Genomic DNA, 20,404 nt, shown 5'->3' with positions numbered 1-20,404 from the left:
GAATAATATTTACCTATGGCTCAAACACATGAATTACGGGCTGCATTTTACATTGCTGCTGCCAAAATCGGCGGCGGCCGTAAACAATGGTGGTCCGCCCACCCGGGCTGCACTTCGCGGAACTGCCGCGATATTAAACGGGGCGGCTCATTTAAATGGCCAGGCAGACCGCCCCCCCACCCCGTCCGATGACTTGGAGGGGGTGGGCAGTCCGATCCAAGCCGATGCCATTTTTAAAGGGCTTCGAGCCCTTCCATTTAATTAAAATTTTTAAAGAGATAGTGATGTAAAATTTATTCGAAGAAATTAAATAAATGTTTCTAGCTGCTCTCCCACTCCCCCACAATAACCATACAATTCATTGCTTGCCCTCTCCCCCCACCTTCTGTACCTGACCTTCCTCTCCACAAAGTTCGCAAACATTAATCTTTACCCCTTCCCGCCATCCCCTACACAACTCAAATCACTTTGACGCTACCACCCCCACCCCCCTCCCCAGCACTGAAATACTTACCTGTTCCCCCCTCTTCACCAGTGTCCCGTATCGGATCCCTGGATGGGTATCCGAAGGCGGGGGAGTGCCGGCCACCAGCAACAATATTGCTGCGGAATAGACGGTGGGAGCGAGTAAGTAATTAATTTTGCCATTAATATTATCTTGCATATTTAAATTTGCCTTCCATTGCCGAGTGGCGGAGGGGCTGCCACGAGGCCTCACCGCCACCGGCAATATTGGGCAGGGCCTTCCCAGTGCCGAGGCATTTTCCTGCCGCCCCCGCCACAACCCCCGATGTCAGTGGGGGTCTGTAAAATCCAGCCCTACATAAATTAAAATGATGAGTCAGTACAAATGCCATTTTTACAAATTGCATTGAGCATTGTTGATAAACAGTAATAATTTTTTTAGGATAGAAATAATGGAACCGTTTGGACCAGTTCCATTATGACTTGCTATGCAACATATGCTTATGTAATAATGGATTTTTTAAACATACAAAACATTCTCTTGTAGTACTGATATTTTTGAATTTTATGTAACATTGATATTAATTCTCTAAAGTAATGTATTTTGTGATCACTTTGTTATTTCACTTTTAGTCTGCATAAAACCAATATGAATTAATTTAAACCACAGTAATCCCTTTCAAATTATCTGTTTGTTGAATAGGCTAATTTCATAAATACAAAACCAGCTAACCACTGATTTATGCTCTCAAGATGATTTGAAAGCAGAATCATCATTAACCAAAATGAAGATAATTTTCACAGATAAAAGTTAGGTTCATTAATTGACGTGCTGTCTAGTTTAATAAAATATTATGGACTTTAATGGAGAGCTGTAGTTGGTATGCAGAAGATGTAAATTACTTCCGTGATATGGTGGCATGTTATGGTGAGATGTGGGTCAGTGCTCATGTTCTCATTTACAAGTGTCTTACCTTGGCTGGGCTGACTGGAGGAGACACTGATTAAGGACTGGGTGGGTCCTCACATAGTGAGGGGAATGATCAGCGCGTGAATGCCCTGAGCTTGTGCCATAATTGGTTACAAAATGCCCTTGACAGTAATATAGAGGCAGGTCATTTTCCCGTTCTGGTGTAGAACTGAAGTGAGAGAAAAAATAGTGCGTAAGTTAAAAGTGGAAAATGCTTTAATTGCATAGAAAGACTACAAACATCTGAAAAGATGGAAGATAGATTAATGTTTCAGAGAGATATTCCTCTGAGTAAGCTTTTTATTAATCTAAAACATCCAACTATCTTTCAGGTGCTGGTAAACCTACTGGCTATTTCCAGCATTGTCTGTTATTATTGCAGAATTTTTTAGTGAGATATAAATTGACAAAGTAATATATTTTAAAGCATATGATGTTTTCCTCATTGTATATTTGTTTTTATAGGGAACAGCACCTCAAAATGTTAACATTGTATATGCAAAAATCTGTCACATTCCAGTACCAAGAGTAGATGACAAAGGATTCGTCATACCAACACAGAGTTTTAGAAAAAAGGTATATAGAGTTTTGCAGAAAAGCATGACAACAATGAAGTGTACTTGCCTAAATTACATATAGTAAAGGATGAAATGTATATGTTACTGGTACAGTGCTCCCTTTTCGTTGTTTTGTATCTGTTAATACTGCTGGTCAGAATCAACATTTCTCCTCACTAAAATTACAAAACAAAAACTATGATTAAGAGTATGTTATCATTCCTTTCTTTGAAAAAGATAACATTATTATTCTGCTTTTCACCATCTTCATTTTATTTCAATACACCAAACAATACAAGCATATTGTAAATTGAAACTGGCATACATTTAACAATACTGTTCCTTTAATGTGCAAGTAAGCTGCTTACTTTTGATGACTGGGATATGTAATTCTAAACTGTGTACTTAAAACACCATCTACTGGTAAGTCATTGCAACGGCCTACCATGAGATTCAAAGCTGAAGAGTGAACTGGTAAATAATTGTTTCAGTACTGTTTGCCCCCAAAATGCTGAAGGCCTAGAAAGCATTACAGATGAAACAGGGAGAACAACTGGAAAAAAATCCAGAAAAAGAAAGATTTTTTGGCAGTTTAATCTGCTTCTGCTAGTGCCGTTTACAAGTTAGCTGCTGGAAAGTGCAGGACAGCATTTGGCATAAATTAAATAGAAGTTCAAGACAAGCTAAGGAGCCTTAAGACAAATAAATCTTCAAGGATGGATGAAGTTTATCATTGGTTACGAGGAAAGGCAAGGAGAGATTTTTTTACAGTACATATAATCATTTTGAGAGAGCCAACGAAAACAGGGAAGGTTTAAGTAGATCATAAATAGGCTATCTGAGGAAGCAGACACATGTTATTACAGACCCATTTGACTCTCATTACAACAATAATCATTACAACTTGCATTTATATAGCATCGTTAACATAGAAAAATAACTCGAGGCACTTCACTGAGGCATAATCAGATAAAAATGGACACTGAGCCAAAGAAGGAGATATTAGGTGGCATGACTAAAAGCTTGGCTGAAGAGGTGAGCTGTAAAGAGGGTGTTGAAGGAGGACAGGGAGGTGGAGAGGCTGAGGGTTTCAGGGAGGGATGTCTAGAGTGTACGGCCAAGGCAGTTAAATAGAATAATGGAATTTATCAGGCATTAATTGATTACTTATTTGATATCCTTCAGAAGTTTAGTGGTATTTCCCAGAGCTCAGTGTTGGGTAACTGATTATTGCTAATTTACATTAAGAACTTGGATTCAGGAACTCAACAGTTGAATCTGAGAGAAACTAACAATTGAGTTATAGGGTTGAATGTTCCTGTGCTCTGGTGGCTGGAGGCTCCATGTCGATTGACGGGGCCGCAGGAAGGAAAGGCTGCACCTGCAACCCCAACGATCGACCTGGAGGGGTTCCCACTCTGCTCTGTGGGGCCTACTGCCTTTGGCCCTCTGAATTTTTTACTTACCGAACCTCTATGTTGCGGCACCCTTGCGGTCCCCAACCTGCCTGAGCAGTGCCCACCTCTCCCAGTGGGGCTGCCGAGGCTCCAGAGCCGCCGGCCCTCCGATTGGGCGTCAGCGTCAGGAGCCCATCCGCTGTTCTTTATTGGATGGTGAGCATGAAGGCAGCCAATTAGGAGGCCGCCTATGGGAAAATCGTTATGTCCAACATGCTTTAGTCCCGACATTGGGGCCCCAAAGCTTGTGGGAAAATCCAGCCCATAAAATCTGTAAGTGAGCAGATTAATGGCAGATGAATTTAATACTGATAAATCTAAAGGACTGCACACAGAAAAAAAGGGCAGTATAAGTATTTTATGGATGGTGTTGAAATAGTTAAAGATGACATTGAAAGGGATCTAGACATAATGCACAACAAGTCCATTTGCTGTGGAACAGCAATCAACAAAGCAAACAGAATTTGCTCTGGTCCAATCACACCTTGCGTACTGTGTGCAGTGCTGGTCACTTGGGCATTCAGACCCTGCAGGCTGTTTAGAGAAGAGCCACAAGACTAATTCCTGCTGTTGGAGCAGAGTTATCATGAAAGACAGAAGAAAAATGGGCTGCTCAGTCTTTAAAGTAGTTGATTGAGGGGTGATCAATACCTATGCAAGGTATATATATAAGATAATAAACAGTCTAGAAAGGGTGAACTTTGCTTTTGTGTACAGTGCACATTATTGCCCACTTCATAGAGCATGCAAATTGCAATAATAGTAACATGCCTGCTATAAACAATGGAGACTGTACATCATTTAATGAGTCAATCTAGGTACTCCAATACAGCTCCCAACAGCTGGTGCAAAGATCTGGATGAAGGCAACACCCCACGTTCTTGCCTGAAGAATGGTGCATGAGTCTACAGTTGGGGTGGGTGCAATAGACTATTATTCGTTGTAAACATGCAAGATGAGCTTTCCCGGCGTCGATGGTGGGAACTGATGAAATGTTTTATTACCTGCACCCCCTTCCCCGCCCCCCCCCGCTTCCCCTTCCCCCCCACCCCCCGCTTCCCCTTCCCAGCTCCCCCCTCCCAGCTCACCCCCCCGCACCCTCTTCCCCCACCTCCTCCCCGCTCGCAACCCCTTCCCAGCTCCCCCCTCGCACCATCTTCCCCCTGCACCCACTTCCCCTGCACTTCCCCCACCCCTCTACAGCCCCTTTCCCAGCTCCCCCTTTCACCCCCTTCCCTCCACCCCTCCCCCTCGCACCCCCTCCTCCCACCGGCATCCACCTATCCCTGAGCAGGGGCCCTAACAACCCCACTGCCTTGTGGGCGTCTCGGGAGAGTCCAAGGCTAAGGGAGTAAACCCTAACAGAAAATCCGGTGCGGAACCCCGTAGGCGGTCATGTGTCACCTTTGGCATGTTTCCGGCAGTTCCTGCAGCCATACCGGTGCCAAACGTTGTGCTCTGCACTCCTTTGGACCCCACCAGAAAGGCCGAGAGGTGGGTTTTGACACTTGGGCAACTCACAACCTCCATACATTCGCCCAGGCATGTGCCATGGAGAGGTCACTCCACAGTTGCCTCACAGCGACCGAAACAACACGGAAGGCAGCAGTTACGGGTTATAAGTCCAGCTCAATTGGCATAGAGATTGGGCGCCACGGGTTGCCTTTGTCGGTGGGAGAGGTCATTGCACCTCACTGGACAGCTACCTCCCGCCTCAAACTGGGCAGCCCCGGTCAATAAGGTTCTGTCCCACCAAAGTCCATCTGCTTCAATGGGTGCTTGGAGCTCAGGGTCATTGCCCGAAAAGTGGACTGCAACACCGCACCAAACAGCACGAAAAAAGGAAAGAAGGTACCAGCCCTTCGTTTTGCAAGCTGGAACGTCAGAACTATGTGTCCTGGCCTGTCGGAAGACCTTACACAAATCAACGATTCTCGGATGACCGCCATCATTAACAACGAGCCCAATAGATTCAATCTGGACATTGCAGCACTTCAGGAGACACGCCTCCATGTGAGCGGATCTCTAACAGAGCAAGACTACACCTTCTTCTGGCAGGGCAAGGATCCTGAAGAACCAAGACAGCATGGAGTGGGCTTCACCATCAGAAACTCTTTGCTCAGCATGATAGAGCCACCTTCAAATGGCTCAGAACGCATACTGTCCATCAGACTGCTCACCGCCTTTGGTCCAGTACACCTACTCAGCATCTATGCTCCAACACTCTGCTCCCCACCTGAAGATAAAGACCAGTACTACGAGGAACTCCATAATATCATTAGTAGCATCCCCAATACCGAATATCTGTTCCTGCTGGGGGACTTTAATGCCAGGGTTGGGGCCGACCATGACTCATGGCCCTCCTGCCTTGGGCGCTATGGCATTGGAAGGATGAATGAGAATGAACAGAGACTGCTTGACTTGTGTACCTATCATAACCTCTGCATCACCAACTCGTTCTTTCACACTAAACCCTGTCACCAGGTTTCTTGGAGGCACCCAAGATCACGTCATTGGCACCAGCTGGACCTCATCGTCACAAGGCGAGCCTCCTTAAACTGTGTTCAAATCACACGCAGCTTCCACAGCGCGGACTGCGACACCGACCACTCCCTGGTGTGCAGCAAGGTTAGACTCAGACCAAAGAAGCTGCATCACTCCGAGCAGAAGCGTCACCCACTCATCAACACGAGCAGAATTTCTTATTGTTACAAGCTGTTACAAAAATTTCTAAATTCATTTGAAAAAGCCCTTCAAAACACTCCCACAGGGGATGCAGAGATCAAGTGGGCCCACATCAGCCATGACCACCTATGGCAAACATGTGAAGTGGAATGCAGACTGGTTTCAATCTCATTTTGAAGAGCTGGAACCTGTCATAGCCGCTAAGCGCATTGCACTGCTGAACTACAAAAAAGCCCCCAGCGATTTAACATCTGTAGCACTTAAAACAGCCAGAAGCGCTGCACAAAGAACAGCCAGGCGCTGCGCAAACGACTACTGGCAACACCTATGCAGTCATATTCAACTGGCCTCAGACACCGGAAACATCAGAGGAAAGTATGATGGCATTAAGAGAGCTTTTGGGCCGACCATCTAAAAGATCGCCCCCCCTCAAATCTAAATCAGGGATACAATCACTGACCAACGCAAGCAAATGGACCGCTGCGTGCAGCACTACCTAGAACTGGACTCCAGGGAGAATGTTGTCACTGAGACCGCCCTCAATGCAGCCCAGTCTCTGCCAGTCATGGATGAGCTGGACGTACAGCCAACAAAATCGGAACTCAGTGATGCCATTGATTCTCTAGTCAGCAGAAAAGCCCCTGGGAAGGACGGCATTATCCCTGAAATAATCAAGAGCGCTTAGCTTGCTATACTCTCAGCACTCGACGATCTGCTTTGCCTGTGCTGGGACGAGGGAGCAGTACCACAGGACATGCGCGATGCCAATATCATCACCCTCTACAAAAACAAAGGTGACCAGGGTGACTGCAACAACTACCGTGGAATCTCCCTGCTCAGCATAGTGGGAAAAGTCTTCGCTCGAGTCGCTTTAAATAGGCTCCAGAAGCTGGCCGAGCGTGTCTACCCTGAGGCACAGTGTGGCTTTCGAGCAGAGAGATCGACCATTGACATGCTGTTCTCCCTTCATCAGCTACAGGAGAAATGCCGCGAACAACAGATGCCCCTCTACGTTGCTTTCATTGATCTCACCAAAGCCCTTGACCTCGTCAGCAGACGTGGTCTCTTCAGACTACTGGAAAAGATCGGATGTCCACCAAAGCTACTAAGTATCATCACCTCATTCCATGACAATATGAAAGGCACAATTCAACATGGTGGCTCCTCATCAGAGCCCTTTCCTATCCTGAGTGGTGTGAAACAGGGCTGTGTTCTCGCACCTACACTGTTTGGAATTTTCTTCTCCCTGCTGCTCTCACACACGTTCAAGTCTTCAAAAGAAGGAATTTTCCTCCACACAAGATCAGGTGGCAGTTTGTTCAATCTTTCCCGCCTAAGAACGAAGACCAAAGTACGGAAAGTCCTCATCAGGGAACTCCTCTTTGCTGACGATGCTGCATTAACATCTCACACTGAAGAGTGTCTGCAGAGTCTCATCGACAGGTTTGCGGCTGCCTGCAATGAATTTGGCCTAACCATCAGCCTCAAGAAAATGAACATCATGGGACAGGACGTCAGAAATGCTCCATCCATCAATATCGGCGACCACGCTGTGTAAGTGGTTCAAGAGTTCACCTACCTAGGCTCAACTATCACCAGTAACCTGTCTCTCGATGCAGAAATCAACAAGCGCATGGGTAAGGCTTCCACTGCTATGTCCAGACTGGCCAAGAGAGTGTGGGAAAATGGCGCACTGACACGGAACACAAAAGTCCGAGTGTATCAGGCCTGTGTCCTCAGTACCTTGCTCTACGGCAGCGAGGCCTGGACAACGTATGTCAGCCAAGAGCGACGTCTCAATTCATTCCATCTTCGCTGCCTCCGGAGAATCTTTGGCATCTGGTGGCAGGACCGCATCTCCAACACAGAAGTCCTCGAGGCGGCCAACATCCCCAGCTTATGCACACTACTGAGTCAGCGGCGCTTGAGATGGCTTGGCCATGTGAGCCGCATGGAAGATGGCAGGATCCCCAAGGACACATTGTACAGCGAGCTCGCCGCTGGTATCAGGGGCGTCCATGTCTCCGCTTTAAAGACGTCTGAAAACGCGACATGAAGTCCTGTAACATTGATCACGAGTCATGGGAGTCAGTTGCCTGCGATCGCCAGAACTGGCGGGCAGCCATAAAGGCGGGGCTAAAGTGTGGCGAATCGAAGAGACTTAGCAGTTGGCAGGAAAAAAGACAAAAGCGCAAGGGGAGAGCCAACTGTGTAACAGCCCCGACAACGAATTTTTTCTGCAGCACCTGTGGAAGAGTCTGTCACTCTAGTATTGGCCTTTATAGCCACTCCAGGCGATGCTCCACAAACCACTGACCACCTCCAGGCGCTTACCCATTGTCTCCCGAGACAAGGATGCCAAAGAAGAAGAAGAACTTAGTAGGTTAAATGATAACCTGCTTTTCATCAATGTTACATGCTTCATTCTTACCATGTCTTGGGCTGGATTTTCAGAGCCCACTGCCAATCTCGGTGATGAGCTCAAAAAATGGCGGCCTGTGCCAAAGAGCTGCTGTGATCTCATGCGGCAGCTCATTTAAGTACCTGGGGGGGCGGCCCCCCGCCCCAATCTCGTGGAGGGAACGGGCTGTCTGTCCCCGGTAATGGCATCAGCTGCCTGTGCACAGGCTTGTCGCCATTTTTAAAGGGCAGTCAGCCCTGCTGTCAATTTGAATTTTTAAAGATTCTCCCCCCCCACAAAATTTATTGGGCTGGATTTTTAACAAGCCCTCAATGTCGTGGTCTGTGATGTGGGGTGTGGGGGGGGTGGGGTGCGCCTACAGATGGCTCCGGATGAGGCCTGCCTTGGACCTCGACACCGAGAGAGCCCCGTCTGATCCTATCGGTGGCAGCGAGGCTCTCTGGCGGCCCACCCCCCCCACCGCTGGGTGCTGGGACCAAAATTTAAATATGCAAATGAATAGAATTAATGAATTTACATCCACTTACCTCCAATCTTGAGGGCCCGCCGTGATCTTTGGCATGGCGGCCGGCACTTCCACGCCTTCAGATTCCCGTCTGGGGAAATGCGCCGCCACAATGGAGGAGGTAGGTTTTTCAGTGCAGGGAATGGAGGCGGGAATGGAGTCAAATAAATATAATGGGTATAGGGGATAGTGGGAAGGGTTGAACCTTCCACTTTGTGCAGTTTGTGGGGGGGAGGTCAGATGTTAAAGGTAAGTGTTTTGAAGGTGGGTGGGTGGAAGGGCAAATCGTTATTGTAGTTGTTGTCCAGGGGGTGAGAAATGGGCGTTAGAAATTTATTTATTTAATTTTGGGGGTTAGGACTTTCAAAATTTAAATTGGCGGCAGGGCTGGCTGCCCTTTAAAAATAGCTCCAGTGCCTGCACACAGGCAGCTGCTGCCATTGCCAGGAATGGAGAGCCCGCCCCCTCCATGATATTGGGGGGTGGGTGGGTGGGAGCAGGCCGCCCCAGCTATTTAAATGAGCCACTGCGCTTGAGAATGTGGAGGCTCTTTGACGTGTGTGGGCTGCCATTTTTTGAGCTCATCGCCAATCTCTTAAAATCCAGCCCATTAAATAAATGTCTAATGCCCCTTTCCCACCCCCCAGTAACAATTACATTAACTATTTGCCCTTCCCCCAAAATACTTACCTTTTAAATTGGACCTGCCCCCCACACACTGCACAAAGTTTAAAGTTCACCCCTTTCCACCATCCCCTATACCCATTACGTTTATTTGACCCCCTCCCCCACACTGAAAATATTAATTCCACCCCCGCCTCCCCTCCCCCCCCGCACCCACCAGTATGACGTGGGGGTGCCGGCCGCCGTGCCGAAGATAGTGGTGGGCCCGGAAGATTGAAGGTAAGTTCATTTAAATTTATGCATGTCATTAATTTAAATATTGAAATCCAGGTCCCGTCGCCCAGCGGCGAGGGTCCGCCACGGAGCCTCGTCAGTGCTGGCAGGATCGGGCCGGGCGCGCCTAGCGTCGGAATTCGTGGCAGACCACTGCCGGCCCCATTTTTTGCATCCCCCCAGTATGGAGGCCAATGTAAAGGGCTTGGTAAAATCCAGCCCCTTATGTCTAAACAAATTGAGTGAAACGTGATACTTTGATACATTGTTAAATGTGCTGATGTGTTTAATTTTGCAGCTTGCATTCGGAGCATCATATACTGGATTCCACACTGACTTGATAGAAATGGAGGAGAGAAATGTCTACTGTGGTCCCTACAATATAATAGTCCTCAAACAATCGTATGTAGAACATGTAATATATGTATCAAACATACAAGTTTTCATTTCATTTATGATTTAAAAAAAATACTTTTAGTCACATTACATAGTTGTAGTTAAAAAATAAAACATGGAGATCTTGTTTTGTCATAAGAGTGATACAAAGTAATAAGTTAACACTGAAATGATGTGGAACGGAAAAGGACAGAAGTGATTATTGTTTGTTATGGGCAGGCAATTTGAATCCAACATCCAGCTAGGTTTTTCAGTGCCAGCTTTAAAGCTGACACATATCAATTTGAACTCAGAAATTATCACCAAGTTCACTGTACGTATTATTAAGAAGCTATCTGTTGAACAAAGTATTCAGATCATTAACCCTTTCACTGCACAAGGTTATTTGCTATACAGAGTGCTATCACGGCAGTTTAAAATTGGGAACTTCTGTGAAAATAATGCATCTAGTTTCATCAAAACTGATCAATTCCAAGCAATAATCCAATTTTCTGAAAGAATATTATAAAACGGCATTCTGTATATCCTTCACATACAATTGACTGAATAACAAGAAATTTATTCTTACTAAAAGCAATATACTCTAGATGCTGGAAATCCAAAATAAAAACAGAAAGTGCTAGAAATGCTCAGCAGGTCAGGCAGCATCTGTGGAGAGAAACAGAGTTAATGTTTCAGGTCCATGGTCTTTCATCAGAACTCAATTATTTTTGAATTTAATTATTATTTAATTTATTCTTTAATTTATTCTCACGGTTGGCCTCTAAACATTTGTTTTTGGCAATCTTTTTGTTTTGTAAATGATACCAATGGACAGAGAACAGAGACATGCTGGTATTACAAAACAGTAACTTTGCATTTTGCTCTGATTCATCACCCTAGTCACAAGCTCTGCTTGTACAAAACTGACTAAGGCTTTGGTGTGATAGGTCTCCTTAGGTTGAGTTTTCTCCCAGGTGGCATGTCTGGTGATGGGAATTTGGAACCAAGTCAATCCTTTCTGGCTGAGCCAGGCAAGTCCATGGTATTCCAGTACACTGCTGATTGACAGACAGCTCCCTGATTAGACCTGGAGGGTAAGCCTGTCACTCGGCCTGGGATGCTTCTGATTTGGCTCCTCCATACCCCTGCACATCGATGCACCAACAGGCAAGGTGAGCCTAGCTGGACAAGGAGCAGCAGCAGATAGTTTACCAGTGTTTTGACACATAATCCTTATTTGTTGTTCACTGTTTTGAGTCAGTGTTTCTTTTGGATGTCTTATTTAATTTCATTTACATCAATTTCCTTCAGTTTCTTTTGATTTCTTTTTTCTCGTGCTTCACTTACCCTGTGTTAGAGATTTCAGTTTGCCACAGGTATCTACTTGGGCTCCGTGCTGTCTGTCACTCCCTTAAGTGGTCTGTCTGGTTTCCTTCCTTTTAATCAAAACTTCCGACCTCATATTTGCATCATCACTAAGACGGCCTATTTCCTCCTCTGTAACATCGCCCAACTTCGCCCCTGTCTCAGCTCATCTGCTGCTGAAACCCTTATTCATGCCTTTGTTACCTCTAGACTTAACTATTCCAACACACTCTTGGCTGGTCTGCCACATTCTACCTCTCCATAAACTCAAGGTCATCGAAATCTCTGCTGCCCGTGTCTTAACTTACACCAAGTCCCATGGACCTATCACCCCTGTGTTCTTTGACCTACATGGCTTCTTGTCAAACAAAACATCTTGATTTTAAAATTCTTAGCCTTGTTTTCAAATCCCTCCATGGCTTCACCCCTCTCTTTCCCTGTAATCTCCTCCAGTCCTGCAACCCTCTAAGATATCTGCCCTCATGTAATTTTTGCCTCTTGAGCAGCCCCGATTTTCATTAGTCCCCCACTGGTGTCTGTAGCTTCAGTTGCCTAGGCCCTGCGCTCCGGAATACCCTCCCTGCACATCTCCACCTCTCCACCTCGCTTTCCTCCTTTATTCACTCCTTAAAACCTACATCTTTGACCAAGCTTTTTGTCATCTGACCTAATGGGCTGAATTCTATAAGCCCACAAAAAAATTGGTGGCCTACCCAAGAGCCACCCGCGATTCCTAGTGTGGCAGCTCATTTAAATAGGTGGGGTGCCACATTTAAATATTTAAAATAAAAGTGAATTAAAATTAATATAAATAAATACATTTCTTTTGCCCCTCTTCCACCCCCAATGTTAATGAAATTAATTATTTGCCCTTTTCCTCCCCCAAAACACTTAGCTTCACAATTTGACTTCCCCCTCATAATCTGTTTAAACTTTAAACTATAACCCTTCCCACCATCTCCTACACCCATGACATCAATTTGACCTAGTTCCCCCTCCCCCGCCGCTCCCCCACACTGAGAAACCTACCTCCTCCCCCCTCCCCAACAGTGTTGTGCCTCGTTTCCCTGGTCGGCAATCCAAAAGCGCGGTATTGCCGGCCACTGGGGTAAAGATTGGGGCGGGACTTCAGGAGATGCTGGGAGACTCATTAATTCAGGTAATTTAATTTATTTAAATACTTAAATGGCGGTCCCGTTGCTGAGCAGCGGGGGTGGGGGGCGGGTGGTTGGCGGTGGGGCCAACATGAGGCCTCACCGCCGGCAATATCTGCCAGTGCCCTGCCGGCATGAGGTCCATGGCGGGCCTCATCCGGGGCTATCTTCATGCCCCCATCCCCCCCAACTGCCCCTGCCATGAATCCCGATGTCAAGGGCTCTATAGAATCCAGCCCAATATCTCCTTACGTGGCTCGGTGTCATGCTTTGTTTTATAAAGCTCCTGTAAAGTGCCTTGAGATGTTTTATTATGAAAAAGGCTCTATATAAATATAAATTGTTGTTGTATTTCCAGCATTTTCTATTTATTTTTCGTTGTAACTTCATTGTTACGCTCCCAGATACCAGTTCTCTGCGAACAGATACAAAGCAGTAGAACAACAATAACTTATATTTATTTGGTGCCTATAGCATAATATAACATCCCAAGGGGTGCTTCCTAGGCGCATTATTAAATAAAATATGACATTGAACCATCAGTGGTGGAGTGATTAAAATTGGTGCTGCTCAAGAGGCCCAAATTACATGTGCGCAGATATCTCGGAGGGTTGTGGGGCTGGAGGAGATTACAGAGATAGGGAGGGTGAGGCCATGGAGGGATTGTAAACAAGGCTGAAGATTTTAAATGAAAACAAAGTGCTGGAAATACTCAACGGGGCAGGCAGCATCTGTGGAGAGAGAAGCAGAGTTAACGTTTCAGGTCTGTGACCTTTCATCAGTTAACCTTGAAAGGTTAACTCTGCTTCTCTCTCCACAGATGCTGCTTGACCTGCTGAGTATTTCCAGCACTTTGTTTCTGTTTCAGATTTCCAGCATCTGCAGTATTTTGCTTTTACTTGAGAATTTTAAAATCAAGTTGTTGCTTGACTGGGAGCCTATGTAGTTCAGCGAGCACAGGGGTCAGAGGGGAACAGGACTTGGTGCAGGTTAAGACACGGGCAGCAGAGTTTTACATGACCTCAAGTTTACAAAGAGTAGAATGTGGGAGACCAGCCAGAAGTGGATTGGAATAGTCAGGTCTAGAGGTAATGAAAGCACGAATGAGGGTTTCAGCAGCAGATGAGTTGAGACGGGGTGAAGCCGGACAGTGTCACAGAGGTGAAAGTAGGTGGTGTTAGTGATGGAACGAATATGAGGTCAAATGTTAGAACAAGGTTGTGAACAGACTGGCTTAATCTCAGACCGTTGCCAAGGAGGGGAATGGATCCAGTAGCTGGGAAATGGAGTTGGAGTATGGACCAAAAACAGTAGCTTCAGTCTTCCCAATATTTAGTTGGAGAAAACTTCTGCTCATCCAGTACTGGATATTGGATAAACAGTCTGATCATTTAGCAACAGTGGAGAAGTCAAGAGAAGTGGTGGTGAGGTGGAGCTGACTGTCATCAGTATACATGTGAAAACTAACGCCTTGTTTTCAGCTGCTGAGGAGCAGCGTGTAGTCAAGAAATACTCAATGGGTCAGGCAGCTTCTGTGTAGAGAGAAACAACAGTTGACGATTCAGGTCTGTCACCTTTTGTCGGAACTGGAAAAAGTTAGAGATATAACAGGTTTGAAGCAAGTACAAAGACAGGGAAAAGGGTGAGGGGGGATGAACAAAAGAGAAGGTCTGAGATAAGATGGAAGGCAGGAGAAAGTAAATAACAAAAAGGATAATGGGACAAGTAAAGAAACAAAAGAGGAGCTGTAAATGGCAACAGCAGAATCTCCTGCTGTCTGAACATAATGGGACCAGGGGTCATCTGAAATTATTGAACTCAATGTTGAGTCTGGAAGGCTGTAAAGTGCCTAGTCGAAAGATGAGCTGGAGCTTCCACTGAGCTTCATTGGAACAAGAGGAGCCTGAGGACAGAGAGGTCAGATTGGGGGCTGGATTTTGTGCTGGTGGCATGGCTCCTGGTGCTGTGCTGAAAAGGTGGGGAGAATCCCTCTTCTGCCTTTTCATGCCACTCCAGAGCGATCCTCCAGTCTTTTTGATTCAAAGTTCTAGGAGGTGGGATCCCCATCCCTTTAAAGACTTTAAAGGGACAGGGATCCCGCCTTCAAGAGCTGCAGGCCAATAAGAGGGCCAGCAGCCCAGCAGTATTGGCAGGGCCACCTGGAGCAGTGGCTGCTCGGACGCAGGCCCAGTGGTGGAACCCCGGAATAGAGTTAGGTGAGGCGGGGTCACCAGGGCCAGTCCGGAGAGCCCCAGTGAGGGGGGCTGGTGGGGTGGTCCTTCGGTCCAGGGGGAGGTGGGTCCCTGGAGGTAAAGTTGTTCCCAGTGGGGGTCCTCCATGGGCTACAAGTTGGGACCCCACCCCCAAGCCCTCAGGGAGGACGCCTCGTTTTACAAGGTATCCTCCCATGTGGCAGAGGCATATTGAAGAGGCCCTTAATAGGCCACTTAAGGGTCTCAATTGACCTGTGGGTAGGAAGGACATCGCCTGCCTATCCCGCCCCTGGGAGGATCGCTGGGTGGTGGGTGGCAATAGGTCCTCTACACCACTGTGCCCCTGCCACCTATCGCAATTCGCCATGCCCGCCCGCTTACGACCCCGCCTCAGGGGGGCCTGTAATATCCTGGCCTGGGAATGGGGCAAATGACCAGAAGCTCAGCATCACTCTTGGGGACTGAATGGAGCTGTTCAGCAAAGCAATCACCCAATCTATGCTTGATCTTCCCAATGAAGAGGAGACCACATTGTGGGCAGGGAAGACAGGATACTAAATTTAAAGAAGTACAAGGAAATTGCTGTTTCTCCTGGAAGGAGTGTTTGGGGCCACAAATGGTGGGAATGGAGGAGGTAAAAGGGCAGGTGTTGCATCTCCTGTGCTTACATGGCAACGTGCTGTGGGAATGGGAGCCGGTGCTGGGGTTGATGGAGGAGTGGACAGAGTGTTGTGGAGGGAACAGTGCCATCGGAATGCTGAAAGGGGGAGGGGAGGCGAAAATGGATTTGGTGATGACATTGAGTTGGAGGTGGTGGAGAACGATGTGCTGAATGTGCATCTGTAACATTTTCCAGTTCTGACGAAGGATGACGGATATGAAACGTTAACTCTTTCTCTCTCACAGATGCTGCCAGACCTGCTGAGTATTTCTAGCATTTTCTGTTTATATTTCAGATTTCTAACATGTGCAGTATTTTGCCTTTAGTATTAGTGTAACATTGAAACTCATTCATGATCAGGACTAGATCTCAGTGCCTTCGGCATATGTATGCCAATAATCTTTCTAAAGGCAGAACCAAGTTTTTTTTTCCAAAATATACTTTAATCATAAAAATCTGTAAAAATTACATTGCCAAACAGTTTCCAAACAGCACCAAAAAATACAAACATTGCAAGGGAGATCAGTTTCCTTCAATACTGTCATGAGTTTCTTCCCAACCCTTCCGTTTCACAATTGTCATGTCAATTACAGTTTTACATTTACAGCAATTCAGAATATTAACGATACAGTTTGAGGGGTTTCCCATTGATCCAGCCCCTCAGTCCAGCTTGGTGGGGGAACCTTACACTGTGATCTTTCCCCATTGAGCCTTTGCTGCGGCTGCCCCAAGCTTTAGTGCGTCCCTCAGCACGTAGTCCTGGACCTTGGAATGTGCCAGTCTGCAACATTCGGTGGTGGACAACTCTTTGCGCTGGAAGACCAGCAAGTTTCAGGCAAACCAAAGGGCATCTTTCACCGAATTGATAGTCCAGAACCAAGTTAACATTGGGCAAGGTGTTGGCTCGTAAACTGCATTATCTCATGGTCGGCAAAACAGAGAACAATGAGTACAATGAAAGTCACTAATATAGTCAGATCACCTTCTGTTCATGCACTCGTACAAAAATAAATAAAATACTACACTAGCCCATTTTGGGGGTGGGAATATTCTTGTTTCGTGTAGAAAGATATCTGTTATCTGGCTCTGCCAACAGGAATAATAAAATGCAAATGGGCCAATTTAACCAATCCTGATTGAAATTGGGTTGTATGAGGGTGAGTGACACTCGTGGGAAAACAAAATAAGAGAAAAAGACAAAAAACAGAACTAAAGGACACAGTGTTAGCTAATGTCTAACCATTCCTGTCTTTAATTGCTTAGTACAGACTCTAGCAGGGTAATCCACTATAGTGGTGGACAAATGATAGCCATTGGCTCATCAGACAGAAAAGTAACATTTTTGGATGTCAATCGTTCCAAAGAGATTTCACGTGTAATGCACGGACATGCTGGAAGCATCAAGGCAGTATTTCTCTGTGAAGAGCAAGATTTTGTACTTAGCGGAAGTTATGACCTCAGCATCAGGTGGGAGTTAAAATATTTTTGGGCAAATTTCCTAGCAATTAATTAGCTCCTCTGTGAAATGTAATAAATTTATAAATAAACTACTATTTTTTAATTGTTCAATTTTAGACGATGGAACCTGAAGTCTACATTATGTACGAACATCTACCGTGGTCACATGGGAGTTATTACCTGCCTCGATGTGCATGAAGACAAGTTTGTATCAGCGGGAATGGACTGTCAGGCTAAAGGTTAGACATACTGTGGGTGTAATTTTAACCTCTTACACCAAGTGGGAATGACACAGAACCATGTGAAATGCCAGTTTTCCACCTCACTCAGGATGTTAAACCAGCATTTCACATAAACCCATCAGTTTCACGGCGGACAGGTTAGAGTATAATTGCCCCCAGCAGGTGTATCTTAAAAAAACAAGCTACTACATTGCTGAGTTCTAATGAAGAATTCCACCCAAAGTGTTAACTTATTTAATGTTCACTTGATTAATTCCTGGGTTAAAGGGTTGTCCGTAAGGAAGGATTGAGTAGAATGGTCCTAAAGAACAAAGAACAGTACAGCACAGGAACAGGCCATTCGGCCCTCCAAGCCTGCGCCGATCTTGATGCCTGCCTAAACTAAAACCTTCTGCAATTCCGGGGACCGTATCCCTCTATTCCCATCCTATTCATCTATACTCTCTGGAGTTCAGAAGAATGAGTCTCATTGAAACATATAAGATTCTGAGAGGGCTTGACAGGGTCGAGGATGTTTCCCCTAACTGGAGAGTCTAGAACTAGGGGACATTGTCTTAGGATAAGGGGTTGGCCATTTCGGATTAAGATGAGGAGGAATTTCTTCACTCAGAAGTTTGTGCATCTTTAGAATTCACTATCTCAAAGGGCTGTGGATGCTCAGTTGTTGAGTATATTCAAGGCTGAGATCGATAGATTTTTGAACTCTGAAGGAATCAAGCAATATGGGGATTGGGTGTTCAGACAAAAATGTTAAAATAAAAGGACAGAATGGACAAAATAAAATGTTAAAGTTGACTCAAATTATATTTTATGGAGTGCTTCTCCAATTTACTTCGTTAAGTGAATCAGAATACTTAATTGTTTGCTGCAATATTTACTGATCAGGAAATCGCTGAATTCTTTTGACAGTGCGATGAAATATCCACGAAAAAATGAAATGAAGCAGAGCTAAAGAAAAATATGCAAAGACTAAAAATGCTAGAAATGCACAAGACACCCAGTGTCTGAAAGAGTAATAAGAACAAAAGAAAAGCAGGAGGAGGCCAAAAGGCCCCTCAAACCTGCTCCACCAATCAATAAAATCAAAGCTGACCTTCAACCTCAAATTAACTTTTGTAAGAAATCCAGAAGATTATCCTCCACCATTTCCGCCATCTCCAGTGTGATGCCACCACCAAACACGTCTTCCCTTCCCCTCCCCTGTCAGCATTCCAAAGGGATTGTTCCCTCCGCGGCACCCTGGCCCACTTCTCCATCACCCTCAACACCTCATCCCCTTCCCACAGCACCTTTCCATGTAATCGCAGGAGGTGTAATACCTGCCTTTTTACTTTCTCTCTCTTCACCATCCAAGGCCCCAAACACTCCTTACTGGTGACGCAGCGATTTACTTGTACTTCCTTCAATTTATTGTACTGTATTCGCTGCTCACAGTGCAGTCGCCTCTACATTGGGGAGATCAAATGCAGACTGGGTGACCGCTTTGTGGAACACCTCCACTCAGTCCGAAAGCATAACCCTGAGCTTCCGGTTGCTTGCCATTTCAACACACACCCCTGCTCTCATGCCAACATTTCTGCCCTTGGCCTGCTGCAGTGTTCCAGTGAACATCAACCCAAGCTCGAGGAACAGCACCTCATCTTTCGATTAGGCACTCTATAGCCTTGCGAACTGAACATTGAGTTCAATAATTTCAGAGCATGACTGGCCTTTTTAAAAATATTTTTCTTTTTTTCTTTTATTTTATTTTTTAACCATGTGCCTGTTTCTCATGTAGATAGAGTTGCTCATTGTTCTGCCATTAACACTCTCTCTGGACTAATGCATTGTCTTTCACCACAAGCATGAACTCTTTGCCTTTATTCCATGACAGCTTTGTTATTTAATCTCTCCTGCACTCTGCCTTATCACACACCTTCCCTTTTGTTCTCTTCCCCACCAAACCACTACCCCGCGGCTTCACTTGCTTAAAACCTAATTCTTTTCTAACCTTTGCCAGTTCAGATGAAAGGCCACAGACCTGAAATGTTAACTCTGTTTCTCTGCCATGTATGCTGCCTGACCTACATACGAACATACGAATAAGGAGCAGAAGTAGGCCACTCGGCCCCTTGAGTCTGCTTTGCCATCCAATAAGATCATGCCTGAACTGACTGCAACTTCAACTCCACATTCCCACCTACCCCCAATAACCTTTCACCCCTTGCTTATCAAGAATTTCTCTACCTCTGCCTTAAAAATATTCAAAGACTCTGCTTCCACCACCTTTTGAGGAAGAGAATTCCAAAGACTCACAAACTTCTGCAAGAAAAAATTTCTCCTCATCTCTGTCTTAAATGCGTGACCCCTTATTTTTAAACAGTGACCCCTAGTTCTATATTTTCATACAAGAGGAAGCATCATTTTCACATCCACCCTGTCAAGACCCATCAGGGTCTTATATGTTTCAATCAAGTCACCTCTTACTCTTCTAAAGTCCAGCGGATACAAGCCTAGCCTGTCCAACCTTTCCTTATAAGACAACTCGTCCATTCCAGGGATTAGTCTAGTAAACCTTCTCTGAACTGCTTCCAATGCATTTACATCCTTCCATAAATAAGGAGACCAATACTGCACACAGTACTTCAGATTTGGTCTCACGAATGGCACGTATACCTGAAGCAGAACCTCCCTACTTTTGTATTCAATTCCTCTCAGAATAAATGATAACATTCTATTAGCTTTCCTAATTACTTCCTGTACCTGCATACTAACCTTTTGTGATTCATGCACTAGGACACCCAGATCCCTGTGCAACTCAGAGCTCTGCAATCTCTCACCATTTAGATAATAAGCTTCTTTTTTATTCTTGTTGCTAAAATGGACAATTTCACATTTTCCCACATTATACTCCATTTGCCAGGTCTTTGCCCACTCACTTTACCTATTTACATCCCTTTGTAGCCTCCTGATGTCCTCTTTGCAACTTACTTTCC

General features: G+C 45.5%; 1 protein-coding gene across 4 annotated transcripts in view; it reads left to right on the top strand.

The window, feature by feature from the left end:
- fbxw10 (F-box and WD repeat domain containing 10) overlaps window positions 1–20,404 on the top strand; it is a 95,571-nt gene that overhangs the window by 49,338 nt on the left and 25,829 nt on the right. For 3 of the 4 annotated variants that reach the window (XM_068058022.1, XM_068058020.1, XM_068058024.1), the window contains 4 exons: window positions 1,901–2,011; window positions 10,257–10,360; window positions 16,993–17,196; window positions 17,305–17,426. In XM_068058022.1, coding sequence (XP_067914123.1) covers window positions 1,901–2,011; window positions 10,257–10,360; window positions 16,993–17,196; window positions 17,305–17,426 — 541 coding nt within the window. The remainder of the gene's footprint in view (window positions 1–1,900; window positions 2,012–10,256; window positions 10,361–16,992; window positions 17,197–17,304; window positions 17,427–20,404) is intronic. The other variant, XM_068058021.1, reaches the window with a different exon arrangement.

Source organism: Heterodontus francisci, chromosome 26, assembly GCF_036365525.1.
Source record: "Heterodontus francisci isolate sHetFra1 chromosome 26, sHetFra1.hap1, whole genome shotgun sequence".
NCBI classification, from domain to species: domain Eukaryota; kingdom Metazoa; phylum Chordata; class Chondrichthyes; order Heterodontiformes; family Heterodontidae; genus Heterodontus; species Heterodontus francisci.
This window is presented reverse-complemented; position numbering and strand designations above follow the sequence as displayed.